At 31.5% G+C, this 15,669-nt stretch overlaps 2 protein-coding genes and 2 non-coding genes across 5 annotated transcripts in view; 3 read left to right on the top strand and 1 right to left on the bottom strand.

The window, feature by feature from the left end:
- LOC130635556 (basement membrane-specific heparan sulfate proteoglycan core protein-like) overlaps positions 1-2,523 on the top strand; it is a 40,555-nt gene extending 38,032 nt beyond the window's left edge. For both annotated transcript variants that reach the window (XM_057444913.1, XM_057444912.1), the window contains one exon: positions 1,615-2,523. In XM_057444913.1, the coding sequence (XP_057300896.1) occupies positions 1,615-1,769 (155 nt within the window). In that variant the 3' untranslated portion in view covers positions 1,770-2,523. The remainder of the gene's footprint in view (positions 1-1,614) is intronic.
- A 2,304-nt stretch (positions 2,524-4,827) lies between these two features.
- Positions 4,828-4,900, top strand: Trnak-uuu (transfer RNA lysine (anticodon UUU)). The gene has a single exon. It is a non-coding gene; the product is annotated as a tRNA-Lys (tRNA).
- A 357-nt stretch (positions 4,901-5,257) lies between these two features.
- Trnap-cgg (transfer RNA proline (anticodon CGG)) lies at positions 5,258-5,329 on the bottom strand. The gene has a single exon. It is a non-coding gene; the product is annotated as a tRNA-Pro (tRNA).
- Positions 5,330-5,840: 511 nt separating this feature from the next.
- Positions 5,841-14,108, top strand: LOC130635555 (proton channel OtopLc-like). The gene is made up of 2 exons (XM_057444911.1): positions 5,841-5,953; positions 9,770-14,108. Exon 2 carries the CDS (start codon positions 9,809-9,811, stop codon positions 11,603-11,605), a length of 1,797 nt encoding a protein of 598 aa, XP_057300894.1. The 5' UTR covers positions 5,841-5,953; positions 9,770-9,808; the 3' UTR covers positions 11,606-14,108.
- Positions 14,109-15,669: the final 1,561 nt, after the last annotated feature.

Here is a 15,669-nt window from a genome sequence, read left to right as displayed (position 1 = left end):
AGGGGGTGATGCTTTAAACGTATACACCTTAACAAAATGATCCTGTCTCTGGAAATTACTTCTTTTCCTTTTCTGTTATTAAAAATATAAGCCACTTTACCTTTAAAGCACAAATAAAAATTGATGATTTGCTACAGGGTAAAAACAAAAAAATCCTCTGAGGGACATTTGTTTTAAACATAGCAATTCGAAATAGTGAAATTATTATAAATCACGAATCACGAAACATTTTCTTGTCCAATTCGTGGATTTGCGACATTTTTTTTACTCATAAAAATTTACTCCTGAAATTTTGAACTTACAATTGTCAATTTTGCACAGATAGAAAACATATTCGCTTCGAAATGTTTAAGAATCATGTTACGTTTGTTATGAACTCTTTAAGTTAAAGTTGCTGTAAATTTTCGATTAGACCCGAAACAGGTCCTATTATAGAGGTTAAATACTGAAGGCAGTTAAAACTACAATAGTGAAAAAAATGAAACCGCACATCTCACCGCGCAAAAGTAACAATTTTGCGAAAAAGCTGTCTTTGTTTTTTTATTTTTTTCCCGGATTGTAGTAAACAAAGGTTTCACTTGTATTAATGTAGCCAATTTTTTTAAAACTTATTCAAATAGAAAATAATTTTTTGTGGAAACTGTATCTCAAAGATAAAAAGGTCGAAAGGGGTAAAAAGGAATGTTACTTTTTACTTGAAAAAGTAGAAAGGTTTTTTTAGTTATTGAAAATTATTGAAACGTTTTCTTACGTGTTAATAATATTTTACACTCAAAAATATGTGCGCAAAATTGTTTCTCTAAACTATCTTTACTACTCATATTTTTTGCACGCGTTATTTCAGGAGAAAAGTGCAAATGTTGTTGTTAAATTTAAACTACAAGTCGCAAGGAAATAATTGTTGTTAGAAACAAAAGATTTTTAAACTCGATTTTTATTGCGCAGTAAATTTTTGCAGAGGCAAGTCCTCGAAGGAAACCTTCAAAGATTTCTGTCAATTTTTTGATCTTTCTTTTGTCAGATGCTGACTGTTTGTTAGATTGAAAAAGATGGAGAATTGAATAGAATAGAAAATTGAAGGAAAATTAATTTTAAATATTATAGAGCCTGAATGCGCATTCTAATTAGGGGAAAGTAACAACAGTAGAAAAATATTTCATGTTTTTTAATATTTATTTTTCTTTGAGAGAAAAGTAAGTTACATATAAATAACCACAAATGAAATTTTTAAATTTTGTATATTTAAAAAGCTCAACGGTGCTGTCCCAAAAGTTTTAAATCCATATAGCTACCAGACCTTAATCATGAGAGGAAACTAAAATACAAAAGATTTTGGGCACGCGAGCAAAATTGAAGAAAAATGAATTACGATTGCTAATACTTTCCCCTTCGTGTTATTTGCGGCCTGAATCAGCTGTTAAAATAACTGATTCTTAAAAATTTTCTCAACATTACACGCATCGTAAAATAAACCTGGAATTATTAGTTTTTTTTGGAAAGTGCATGAATTTTGTTTTATGGTGGCCTTGTGTAAAAGAAACCTGTTGTTCGGTATAGCGCAAGTGTATACCCTATGTTGTGAATGTGTATTAAATAGAGTTCAAACGTTTTTAGGTGGAGGTGAGGATGTTTCAGTTTTGTCCCGAAGAAAATTTTCTCGTGGTTTTCAAGGCTGTATCAAAGATTTTAAAGTTGAAGGAAGATCGATAGATTTTAACAGCAAACCAGAAAGAGGTTTTAATATTTATCCTTGCGAAAAGTATACTTAATATTGTATGAAAAAAATTTTAAAAGAAATTTATTTTTACTATTTTTATACATTAAAGAAAATTTATGGTAATATAACTATGCTACTTGCTATAACACGATTTGTAATCTACGATACAAATTTTTTTTTGCATTTGTTTACATGTAAAACTGTGTCTTCTTTGTTGGATTTTTACTTTGCCTCTTTTTTAATGCAAAAAAAAAACAAAATCAATTCTATCGAATTAGAATTCATAAAATTCATGGTAACTTTCTTTTTGACAGTGGTATATAAATGGCATTGGGACATCTTTATTTTGCTATTTTTTACTTCACTTAATATTTTTCTAAATTCATTCTGTATTTCATATAATCTTATATTCTGCATTAAAATTTCTCCTCTCAAAGCCACTACTTCTTAAAAGTCCTGCAGTGGAATACACTCCTGAAAATTTGAGAAAATTCCTGGAAAATAACATTTTCATTCTTTTTTTTTGTTCTAGATCTATTTTATCATTCTCTAAGAAGCTGCTAACGTTTTCCTTGTTATAATTCCTGTTTTGTCAAACTAACTCAAAAAAATGGAAAACACCTACTCCTTCTGAAAATGAGTGGCGTTCCTGTGTTAATATATGTTGAGTTTTTCATATATCAACCGGTATTGTAAAGTCAGTTTTACTTTTACATTATTTTGAGACTAACTTGCATTACTTGCTCTTTAAACAGAAGTTAGTAGTATAAAAGTAAATAAAAAAGTTCAGAGACTGATATCTACAATGGTTGAAATCTGTTTTTATCGATGTAAATGGTTTTAAGCTAAAGTTTGTCGCTTACCTTGTATTGTTGCTTAACCTTTTTACTTGAAGGATTGGTGAAGAATCAGAATGACACGCATACTCTGTAATATGCTATACCAGCTATACCAGCTACACCATCGGTGAACTATCCGTAGTATATTTTGCGCGAATGGGTTTATGTTATATTTTTGTCTATGTCCTATTTTAACTTTAGCAGATATGAGCAAATAAAGAAAACCTATATATGTGAAAGTTAGTAAAAGTTAGGTGCTATTACTATGGGCCACATATACAGTGGCAATAGTAGCGTAGCAGCTTGTTACCTTGCTTGTTGTGTGTTCGCACCAATTTTAGGACCAAACTTTCGCTGTCATAAAGTTTGAAGGAAATTTGTAACATTTTTGCATTTTAAAACTTTGTATGTATACTTTTTTTTTAAGTAGCTTTTTTGTGCAGAATTTGATGGATAAGGAAATTTCGTCGTTTAAATTTTGTTAAGAATTGCTTTCACCAACTACAAATGTGGGGAACGTTTTTCACCACGAAATTTTTTGAATAGTTTTGATAGATATGTTCGATGTGCTAATTTTTTTACCATCTCTTTCGTATATTTATACTGTTTTTTCCTGCAAATCCGTTAAAGGATTTTGTACGAGTTTGTTGGTGTCGTTACAAATTTTAACAACTGTTTTTTTTTCATGCGTTCGCTTTACACAGAACTTTTCCTAGGGAAAATATCATTTGGCGCGAAAAAAAGTGTCCGTTTTATAAAGTGTCTGCCTTATAACTGTCCGTCTTATAGTGATTTTCTTGTGAGAGTTTGACCTGAAATCAGTCCGTTCCAAGAAATAGTGTCCGTTATATAGAGGTGTCCGCTTTACACCATGTCTGCCATAGAGGGATTCCACTGTATTTTTTTAGTCTTCCAAGAATTTAAAAACTCGTCCTTTCTTAAAAAGAAAGAAATCTACATTTTGTAAAAGAAATTTATATTTTTCAAAAATATGACTGTCTACCTTTATGGAATTAATTTTCGCGAGAATTTAATAGATTTCGCAATAATTTTTGCGAATGGCGAGAGTGACAAAGTATTTCGTGAAAAGCGAAAAAAAGTTGCGAAATTGCGAAATTTAATTCCACTAAAGGCTTACAGAGCATTTTTGCGATAGCACAAATAGGATCTGTTTCTACTTTTTTTACTTCAAATAATCCTGAAATTTCTGGATATTTTGTGAAAATTTTTAGGAAAATTTTAGTCCATGTCAAACTTAATTCTTATAATGGATTTTCTTTTGTGGAACGCAAGTTCAAAATAGTTCAGCATCCAGTACGGAAATATGGAACGCAAGTTCAAAATAGTTCAGCATCCAGTACGAAAATAAACTTTTGTCCATCCACTTGCTTGTTTAATGCTTTTGATATTTTTGGATTCTTGTGTGTTTTCCTGAAATCTCCTAAATTTTCGTGTGTACCTTCAGTTGATTAATTTGAGGTTAAAAAAAATTTATTTCGACCTCGCGAAGATTTGCTTGAATCACAGAGTTACATGGCCTACAAAATGGAAGGTTACAAGAGAATAATTTTTTGTAGGATTTTTTTCACAAATTGGGTTACAAGAGAATAATTTTTCTTAGGATTTGATAACGTCAATAAAAACAACGTATTTATCGCCATATCGTTTTTCTTCCGCCTTTTAGCTTCTATATCTGCGCATCGTGCTATGGAAGAGGATCAGTTTAAGATTTAGAGACAAAAAGTGCATATCTAAAGTGCTTGAAATTCGTCCTGAGGGCCCTCTCCGTATAGGTAGGTTTTCATAAACGAGACAGCTTTTACGGGCGATTGTAACAAATGAACGTTGATTACTATCGCCTAAGAATGTCAGCCTGTGTCGCTGTAGAAGCTTTTTGTTGCTAATAATAATATTTGTTACTCAGGACAGTTGTCAGTAACAAGGTACAAAATTAAACCAGATCAATTTGATTTTGGATCTTGGAATTTTACCATTTATAACTATTTTGTAGGTGTTTACCAACGTAGAATTTACCATATTTTCTTTTATGTCGCCAGTAAATGATTTAGAAGTGTAGTGCCATAAAACTTTACCTGTATATTCAAAGTTTGGGCGTTTGACCCGCTTTTTTGACAAAACACAGTTGTGTCCGCCTGCTTGATACTTTAGCCAGTGGGAATATGTGTCAATTTAATTAGCAAATTCTAAAATTTGGCGTTGTTTTAGTAATAAATTATTTACAATTTTGCTTTGAGTACCATGACACTGTGTGCCCGGTTAGCTCAGTCGGTAGAGCATCAGACTTTTAATCTGAGGGTCGCGGGTTCGAGTCCCTCATCGGGCGAAATTATTTGTTTTTTTATTCACAGTAATTAAAGCGAAAACATGCGAAATTCTTTTATTTTAATTGTGTGTTATTGTTTAGACAGAAATGTTTGATACTATGTTGACATTTATTTTACGAAATGAGAAAAAATTAAAGGGATACCGACATTTTTATGCAAATGCTGCTAGTTGTAAAACATGCAGTACAAGAACTTGTGAAATAAACACGCTTTAAAAAGCATTTTAAAAGTTCAACAAAGTATTTAATTAAAAGTACGTTTTTTTTTGTAAAGAAGAACGTACTTTTGCGCGATACTTCCACCAGATCAGAGAGCCTATAAAAATTTTTTGTTGGGGCCTGTCCGGGTTTATTGAAGGGCCTGTCCGGGAGTCGAACCCGGGACCTCTCGCACCCGAAGCGAGAATCATACCACTAGACCAACAGGCCTATATACGAGAGGTAAAATATTGTTATTTATAAAGTAAACCCTTACAATTTTCCATGCTCAGTTAAGACAAAAATCTACAAAAAAAAAACTGGCGCAAACATTGCCCCCCGAGGTGCTGGTGCTGTTGTTCAAGCATTTTAAGACAGATAAATAGATTTTGTGGTAAAAATGAAACCCCTGACAAAGGCATTATCAATGATATAGGATACTAGTTTATATGTTTTGTTCCTAACTTTTTGTCTAATTTTATCTTGAATATTCTTTTATAGTATATTCTTTTAAATAAAAAGCTTTTACTTTAAGATGCCCTTTATATTTATTTGTATACGTAAAAAAATTGACAAAGAATGGTTGGACGTAGCAGAGGGTAGTTTCGATCTACCGACCTCTGGGTTATGGGCCCAGCACGCTTCCTCTGCGCCACTCTGCTGTGTACCTTTGAGGATTGTACAGTATATGTTCGACAAAATGACCTTGTTAGTTCCTAAACACCACCGATTTTATTTTGTATGTATTTGTTTTAAAAGATCTGGGCTTGGTTTGTGTCACGCGATTACACCGTGCTTATTGCAAAGTGTTGTTTCAAACAAGAGGGTTTGTTCTCTTTTTGATCACGCAGTTATGTAAGTTCATTAATATCCCTTATATATAACTTTCGTAGGTAAATTTGGTCAACCAAAAGTCATATGTTTAGTAATATGTTAGCTAGCCAGAATTAAAAGTATCTAGAGCCGAGCAGCTTTATACTAGTTAGCTATCTAAAAAGATATAGAAATGTTAGTGATGTTCACATTATATATATTCATTATATTCTTCACATTATGTTATTTGTGGTGTTCACATGCTTCGTAAAATAATTTCCTAAATATTGAAAAGGTGAAAATGACATAGCTTGCTAGTTAATGTTTGGTATTAGGGTCCCGCTTTATTTTGAGAACAATGGAAATGCTAACTTGTATACACAGGTGAAAAATATACAACACTGTGATGATCGAAAATATCAAGTAAGAAAAAAGCACTGACGCTAAAATTGATAAAGTCTGCTTTTAACAGCCTCCGACTAAATGGAGTTAAAACTCTATTTAGTCCAGGGCTATTTTAATAAATATTTTTTTGCTATGCTGCATGGTTATAATACTTACTTTCATATCTACTATTACGCATCTGTATACCAAATTTTTAGATCCTGTACCTCTTCAAGCTTTAGGTATGAGCTATTACTTTATAATCAGGAAAATATCATAACTTTTGTTAGAATTATTCCTAGCACTGGAAACTCAGAAGACAACTGTGAATAATCGTTTTCCCCCCTCCTCCTGCAGTCATCATACATTAGAAACAGCCCAGGCCGAATAGGTTTAAACGGAGAAAATAATAGTTGAAAATTATTAGCCAACTTTAAAGGTAAAAACTTTAGACTTTGTAAATCAATCATAAAATTCTTTATAAAATTTTTGTAAATTGGTCAGTTTTGGGTTTTAATTCATGGGTGTAACAAAAAAATGATCTATATATTATGTATTTTTCACACTTGTAAGGAAGTATATATTTACAAATGCAAGAAAGAAGTAAAGAAAAGCAAGTTAACCAAATTTCAAATGCAAATATAGAGCCCAAATTCAATTTTCTCTAGAAACTTGATCCACAAAAATATAACCAGCACACCCTCATCTCAGTTTTTTTACGATTTATCATTTTTCGCAAGAGTAAACATTCACCATTTGTGCTAACAAATATTTCACAAGAATAGACTTTCACAATATAGAAATCAATTTTTTTGTGGAACTTCTTCAGCGAAAGTTTTTACCTTTAAAGTCATCAAAAATTTATTTTTAATAGCACGTGCTGAAGGCTGGATGGTTGATATGATTTCTTTGAATTCTTGAGCTGGCCATTTGTGGAGTGCAAGGGACTTATTAACACAGCATATTTGTGATGTTCGCCTAAGTCTGTCCAGTTGTATTAAACAAGGCTTTTTCCTTGTCTTCTTATACACCAACTTTTTTCACAGGAGGAAGCTTTAAAATCACTAAAGTTTTCCATTGTTTGAAAATTCCTAACTTGCTCGGTCAAGTGAAACTCACCCAGTTGGGGATAAATCCCGTCCTTTAACTTAAATTATATACCTTGTATATTGTATTGTATTGTACATTATATACATTGTTGTTTTTGTGGCGCCGTAGATTAGTGGTATAGCTCTTGTACTCTGTGCAGGAGACCGGGGTTCGATTTCTCTTGACGGTGATTCAACATGGGCAGTTGAATGTTACCATAGTCCCGGGTTAACCCAAGCCATGTAAGGGAAATTGGGGAGATGGCACACTGTTTGGACCGTTGGATGCTGCCAGGAGTTGTCTAGTAGAGCGCTGGCCCTCCTAATTGTGTCTGCATAGCTCAAAATGAGCATTAAATACTCTAGGACTCTCCATCTAAGCCATAGCCCCTGCTGTAAATAATGTGCAGGGTATATCCCTCAATATTTATGAGGCTAGCCATGTAAAATATGCACATCATCATGCCAGGCAATAACGATATCTAGTGACAAGTCACATAAGAATGAAGAAATATTAAAGGGAAACTCCAGTGAAAGAAAACATAATTTGAAAATTGTTATTTTGATAAGATATACATTATTCCCCCAAAAGAATTTAAATAGCTAAAAAACACTTCCTATTCCGAAGAATTTTTTAAGGACTCGCAAATTCATGAAGGCTAGGTAGCCAACTATGAAACGTCATATCGTGCTCAAAATATGATAGATCCACAACCTTTTTAAATATTTTGTTTACTTCTTTTGCTTTCTTCCTTAATTGATATAATGTCTGGCAGTTCTATTGAATATAATATGTTTTCATTTATTTCGTGTTTTGGATATTTCACTTAAGAACAGATATAGGAAGCTGAAGGCATTGAGCTTCTTGCCTTGCATCTGCGGATGGACTTCCCAAGTGTAAATACACAATTTTTTTTTAAGCAACTAACTTAGAATTTTGGTTACATTTCAACTTGCTTATTTTTTGGCAAATATCTAGATCTAAAGTTTCTTCATGGTTAATTTTCTTCAATTTAATTATCAGTGTTTCTATAGGAAAAGAGAAAATACGAAAGAGTCACTGTTTTGAAGCCAAGAAACAATGGATTATATAAATTAAAAAAAAACATCAAAAATGTTTCTATCTTTTTCATTGCAATTTTATTGTTTTGCGAATTATAACTCACAACTGTGCAGAACTGAAGTTGCGTGGGGGCTATTTTTTAACACAAAAGATTTGGTTCTAGATGCTCCAAGTGCTCCAATTACCATCTCTATTAATATAGAGCATACAGTTTTGAATCCCAGGTATGAAAGAAATAGCCCCCACGCTGCTTGATAATTTTTCAAATTTAGTTGAGTTGCTTACAGACAAGTTGCTGATAAAACAAATGTGTATTAATAATGAACGATTTATATACAAGTTTATATATTTTTTTGCTTTTGTTATGGAAAAATGTTTTTATAACTCTTAATTCATGTTTTTTGTTTAAAGTTTCTTATTTAGCTTCTCTGTTTTGTTACTTCTTTTCTAACCATTTATCTTGTCAATATGATATCATTATTTCGGGTAGAACCAACATTTGAATGCTTAAATTCTTGAACTTAGAGAGTACATGTAGCTAATACATTTTTTCACAAAATTTCATTCATGTCTTAATAATGTTTAAATAACGCTAATAAATTTACAGCCCAAAACATTGTTTTTTGCCCTAAAGCTAAATAGCTTTTCGTTAACGCCCTATATATAACTATCTTATAACGCGGTATGGTATGGTTTTAAGCCAGGAGGATGAAATAGAGCGAAAAATATTTTGACGTGTTGTGATAGGTCTTGAGTTTCAATTAAGATGCCGAAGAAATTACCATGTAGACGAGGTTAAAATTTTAGCCTTGTGTTGCTTATAAAATACATGCTCGTCGCCTATATATTCGTTGGCATTGTTGCTCTATCTGAATCACCGGGTCATTAAATGGCATCTTAACAGCTGTTAAATCTGTACCCGTGACAAACGAACCGACAAAATAAGTTTAAATCCGATATAAGTTTGAAAAATAATCATTAAGAAAAAAGACAATCTCCAAGCTTAAATCTACTTAGGCCAAAGGGAGGGTTAAAAGAGTTAAATTAAATTAGTTTGTTAATAACAGAATGGTTGGCTAAGTGCTCCAGAGACTTCTGATAGCTGATTTTATTATCCTTTTAAAATGGTAAATTTTTTTTAAAGCAGGCACACCATGCCCATTGTGAAGAGCACTATGTAATATTTTTCAAATCTCTTGGTCTTTTGATAAACTCTGGTACCTTAGTATGTCAATAAAAGAGTTTGCTTTTTGTAAAGACAGCCTAAATCAAGATTCTTTTTGTTACTGTATTTTTATATCTCGTGTTCTTTGTTTTTTTCAGGCACTAACATCTTGATGTGTTTGTAATCAATTATTCGAAATGGCTGATAATTTTGTGACAGGAAATGGTGAAGAAGAAGACTTGATGGGAAATATTGAAAGTGATACCGGTTCAAAAGAAGCATCAGTCCCCCCACTTGGCATTTCTCGACCTAGCTTTCTAACTCAAGTAAGAACTTGTGCCACAATCCTTCTGCAATTTATTAATTCTCTAAGTCCAAGCACAGAAAATATAATTGCATTTTTTTGGGCTGCTTTGATATTTTTTATTGGTGTGATATTTGTTATCGCACAATACACATCCAGCTTATCAAATTTAGTCTTTGTATCTACATATTGGGTGTTGTTTACGTTTATTACCATTGGCATAATTGGAATGTCAGCAGCCATTGGAAATCGTAATAACTTAAATTTTATTAAAAAAAGTGTGGATGATCACGATGAACATCACGAGGAAACAGTTTCCAAATACCTAATAGGCAATGCTTATGTATTTGCCACTGGTAATTTTTTGATTGATTTATTTTCCATTGCAACAGTTTTTCATTGCAGCTTGGGAACTAATATAGACCGTGATAAATATGTAAACAAATTCATATTTCATTCTTCAAGAATAATCTTCACGTCGCTGCAGCTGATTTTTTTGCAAATATTCACTGGCGTAAAAATACAAAGAAAGTACCAACTTGTATTTAAAGTTTTAGTTGTACATCTTATAGCAACTAATTTTAACATATGGTTTACATTTTTGTGCCAAGAAACTGGAATATTATCAGGAGATACCGAAGAAGGGACACACTCAGGTGAATATAATATCAGTTGTACATCGACACCTAATGATACAGTGTATGCAACGGCAAGATATATGAGCGAGGTTTTGCAGCCCTTTATTTTAGAATTTAGTTTATTGGCTGCATCTTTATTATATTCAATATGCCCGCTGAATTTAACAATTTCGCAACAAAGAAGTGATGGCAGGAGAAAATACAATTATGGAGCTGTCGATGTTGTTCAAAGAGACGATTCTAAAATATACAGATCTGATCCTGGTTTGTTGGTTGGTATTTTTGTTGCCTTGCTTTTAGTCATATCTTCGTGGAGCCTTGGTGACAAGAAGCATTTTATTTATGATATTCGATTTAGTTATTACATGCAAATCATTATGCATATCTTAATTATAATGTGTTCTAGTATAGTTCTCTATGAACTTAAAACGTATCACAATAAAAATCCACAAACAAGAAAATACAAAATCGATGATTACTTGTTGCTAATAACAGGTCCGTGCGGCTTCTTACCCTTTTTAATCACTGTTATCTTCTCGGTTTCTGAAGAGATAAGTCACGACAAACTGCGTCGTGTTCTTGAATACACGGGAGAAGATATCTTAAAACATACAACTGAAATAAAAGTTTTATTAGGAGTCCTGAGCACCATTAATGTAATGTCAGTTCTTTTGCAAACATATTTCCTGTTAGAAGCACACTCTTATGATCGAGCTCGCTTTTCTGCTATGAGTACACGGCGACATTCGTCAGATCTACCAGTGGAGACAGAACAACAAGAAAGGAAAAAGTTAAAATCAGCTGCTCGCATAGGACAATGGCTAATACTGTTACTGTTTGTAAACTTTGCTTTTTGGGTTACTGATTCATTTTTTGAATTAAGAAATGATTTGAAGAGAACTTACAGCGTTTCTTCGGCTTATTGGTCAAAGAGTACATGGAATCTTTTTGCAAAGTTTTTGTATCCAATTATTATTTTCTTCCGATTTCATTCAGTTGCTATGATTGCTCATATTTGGTTACATTTTCGTGTAAAGAGAAAAAGCGCTTAATTTTATTGTTTAAAAGCTTGATTTCCATTAAAATGCGTTACAATTTTTGTGCGACTGTTGTAGAGATAGAAAGAATTCTATTTTAAAAACAAGTTGTGCAACTGCATCGATGTACAATATGTATTTGCATTAAATTCGATACGGCTTTTACCAGCTCCAACTTTTTACAACTTCATGATTATTTACCAGTTTTTGTTTTTAATCGAGCTTTTGACACATGTTCAGTATATTCAAAATATCTCTTTAACATATCTCTTTTTTATATATAAACATTTTTATATATTATAAAACATTGATAAATCCACTACGAGTATATATGAGTATATAAGAAAATAAAGTCGTGAAAAAAACTGGAATGGAGAAAAAAATTCCAAACAAAAAAAACACCCTTCCTTCTTAAAGCTTTGGTAACACCCCTCCATCAATTTTTTTCGTTTAAAAATACATCGTTATATTGCTCTTATTCAGCTCTACAATATCTTACTACATCTTTTCAAAATAATTATTCGTTTTCAAGTTATAATGCATTTTATCTAAAATAGTACATAAAAATAGTACATAAATCAACGATAGCTGACACGGTAATTATTCAAATTTCGAAATAAAAAAACACAAGAATTTGCAGCCAGACGTGTAACTCTTTCAAAACAAATTGTTTCGCTAGTTTTTGACGAAATGGAGGGGAGTTATTAACGCAAACACGCAATATATCGACCGAATTTCTTGTTTCGAGAAAAAAAGCTCTAAACATTTCTTTTGGTACCTGTGAAAAAGTGTAGTATTGGAATTTTAACCTTGTTAATAATTGATGAGTCGAAACATTTTCGGTATAAAATTAAAGTAAGTTAAAAATTTGTGTTGATAAATGTGAAACATGGTTTCTAAACGTACAAATAAAAACGATGATAATAGAAAATATTTTTATAATAACAGTATGTAAAGGGAAAAGTATAACAGTATAACTTCACAAAAAAAAATAAAAAAAATAAAGAATAACTTATAGCTTGCTAATAATAGTGTGCATGGTGAATTATATTTCTAATTTAAAAGAAAATTAAATTTGTCCCTTTTATTCGGTGCAAGATGCAAGATCAAAGATAATGTTATAAAGAAATATATTTTTCCTGTTTAATCCCACCAAAATAACACTTTTATAATATATTTTTTCTAAAACTTATTGGAAACTAAGCATACATGTTACATCCGTGAAAAAAAATTAACTCTGAGGGTCTACCGTATCCTTAAATTATTTTGTGTTCTCTGTTTTATAAAGTTGTTAGAATGTGTAACTTTAAGTAACGTTGAAAAACTTTTGCCTTCAAGAAATTATAAATCGCCATTAAGGTTTATTTTCTTTAATGTGTCACAGCTTTTGACAGAAAGTGAATGAATTTGATTCAGTTTATATGTTTTATGTGATCTGAATCCGAAAAAAGTATTTTAAAAACAATTTTATGAAAACGATCCTCAGAAACCATGGGAAAATCCAAGGTTTCCCCGACGTTAAAATTCAACGAAGTTAAAACAAACTAGTTAAAATTAATATTGCATTTGTTATTTTGTGTGTCCGTAGCACGACCTTATTTTGTTCATAGACTGAATACGAGTGTTATTAATAGAGAGAGATAAAGATAATGTATACCACAATAATAGTGTATACTTCGATAGATATTTTGTATACCCGAATATAAAAAAATTGATATAAGTAAATTATTTTTTGTGACTAATTATGAATGTTGGTAATTTGCACATGTATTTGAAATTTTTGGACTTTAGTCTAAATTTTTTATATAAATTATAAATTATAAATTTTTATATAAATTTTATTTCCATAAACTAATTGAGTTACGACAATATATGTAACAGTAGTAATAACACGAATGTAAAATCATTTGAGAAATGAGTTGCCACTAAATAATCCTTTTGCAGATTTGTAATGTTTTATAATTGATATTTTATATGAAGTTATTATTTAAAAAAGCACTTTGCCTTCTTCAAAAAATTATATTCTGAACCTCGTCTCCAGGGCTCGTTAAGTTTTTATATTTTGACGGAACAGGTAGCTTTGATTTTATCATGGATCACTATCACTACCTGAGCAGAAAAGAAACAAGGCTTGTGCGTCTGTTTGACCCATACAACAATCAGAACTTTTCAATTGTTTTTCTGCCTAAGTGGATTTTTCCACGGGCCTAATCTACTAGTCTATATAATAATACGCCAGTTCCGTGTGTCTGTAACAGGCAAAGTGGATGTGTGTTTTTTTAAAGAAACAGCCGCGGTAACATGCCACTTTTGCTAAAATTTTATTTTTATTTTGTCTTTTGTGTGCTTTTTCAAATTGATTTAAAATTTTTGTTTTGAAAAGTCACGGTTAATTTATTTTATTGTTTTCATAAAAACCTTTGTGTAATGATGTAAACTTTATTACACAAAAGTCACGGGTAATTAATTTTTATTATTCCGTAAAGCGCGTGTCTATTGTTTACTGTTATATGAAACATATTGGTTTTATTTATTCCCTCTTAAATGGAATTAACAACAAAGCGTTTTTGACAAAAAGAGCAATGAATTTCGCTGTTTTTTTATTCGGTATCTATAATGGATTCTTCCACGCGACTAAATACTAGTGTACAATAATCCGCCAAGTTTTTTCGTCAACATGGTGACACAAGGGTAAATCTCAAGCCTATCAAGGTTAAGTTTTATTTAGTAATACATATTTTATTTTCTTGAAAAGTATTCTTGAGCATTTCGATCGGTAAGGTTGAGTTTCTTCAGCATCTTTCTCGTTGCTGTACCCAAAAAATATAAACATATTTTTGAATGTTGAAAGTTTTAATGCATTTTCTTTACTCTCACGGAGTAACATTCCATGGTTATTCCATAGAAAACAATTAAAATCGTAATTTTGGTTTGTGTTATGAAATATAAGTTAAAAGAAGTCGTATAAGTTCCCATACTTGCTTAATGTATTCCCAAGGAATCATACATTGCGTTGCGGTGTATCGAGTACTGCACTTTGGGGTAAAATAAGACATATTGAAGGTATATCAAAAATATATCAAAAATCAAAAGTTTTTGTGTTTAGTTCTTCCTTAAAATGGGTCACACCAAATATGTCTTAATACTTCAAGACGGAAGGTATTGCCGAGTGAAAAATAGATTGTATAAAATGTATAAAATATGAAATAGATCGTATAAAAAACGTAAAACTTTTAAAGAACGTTATAAAACAAAACCAACATCAAAGACTAAGTCAACCTAAGTATTTTAAAAAAAAAAAACACTTATTTTATACATATTTTATACGTTATTTTTGGCAGAAAACATGTATAAAATCGGTTTTTACGCTAGCAACTATATAGCAACAGGGCCGGTGGGGCAATTTTGAAAGTGGAGGGGCTAAATTATTCAGTATTACAGCAGTCCGACCATGGCTGGGGCCGACGGGTGAAAATTTTTTTTAAACTTTCGGCCCCTTAGATTGGCTTAAACATACTTCAAATTCCGAAATATTGCTATCTGTTGTTACCCGATTGAGTAGATATGCTTTCGCAGTTTTGATCAGGTTTAGTTTTTCATATTTGTGTAAATTAGGATTTGAGATGGAGTGAAGGCTGAAATACACGGTAAGTTTAAAATGATCATTTTAAAATGATCATTTTAAACTGACCGTATATTTCACAAAAAATGACGAAAAACACCAGTCATTTTAAATGATCATTTTAAAATGATCATTTAAACATGTTTGAAGTTTATCATTTTAAAATGCTGAACTTCTGCATAGAAATTGCTAGACGGAATTGTTTTACTATGACGCCATTGAGTTTTTTGAGTATATTTCAATTATTTTTGTATAAACAGAAGGAGTATAGAAGATAGTAATTTTCAATTTTTTTCGAGTACAAATTTAATATATTACAAGAATAATTTTCAAGATGGGAACTAAAGCGCAGAAAACGGAATCAACTGAGAATTTTATAAGTGCATGGGGAGAAGAAGAAAGTCTGTGAAACGTAACTTTGACAGTTTATGAGATCTATTTCTTCTGCGTTTTTTTC

Source organism: Hydractinia symbiolongicarpus, chromosome 3 (assembly GCF_029227915.1).
Source record: "Hydractinia symbiolongicarpus strain clone_291-10 chromosome 3, HSymV2.1, whole genome shotgun sequence".
NCBI lineage: Eukaryota > Metazoa > Cnidaria > Hydrozoa > Anthoathecata > Hydractiniidae > Hydractinia > Hydractinia symbiolongicarpus.
Note: the sequence above shows the minus strand (reverse complement) of the source record. Positions and strands in the feature narration are given on the sequence as shown.

Coding starts and splice junctions, on each gene's coding strand:
- LOC130635555 (XM_057444911.1), top strand. CDS start 9,809: ATGGCTGATAATTTTGTGACAGGAAATGGTGAAGAAGAAGACTTGATG.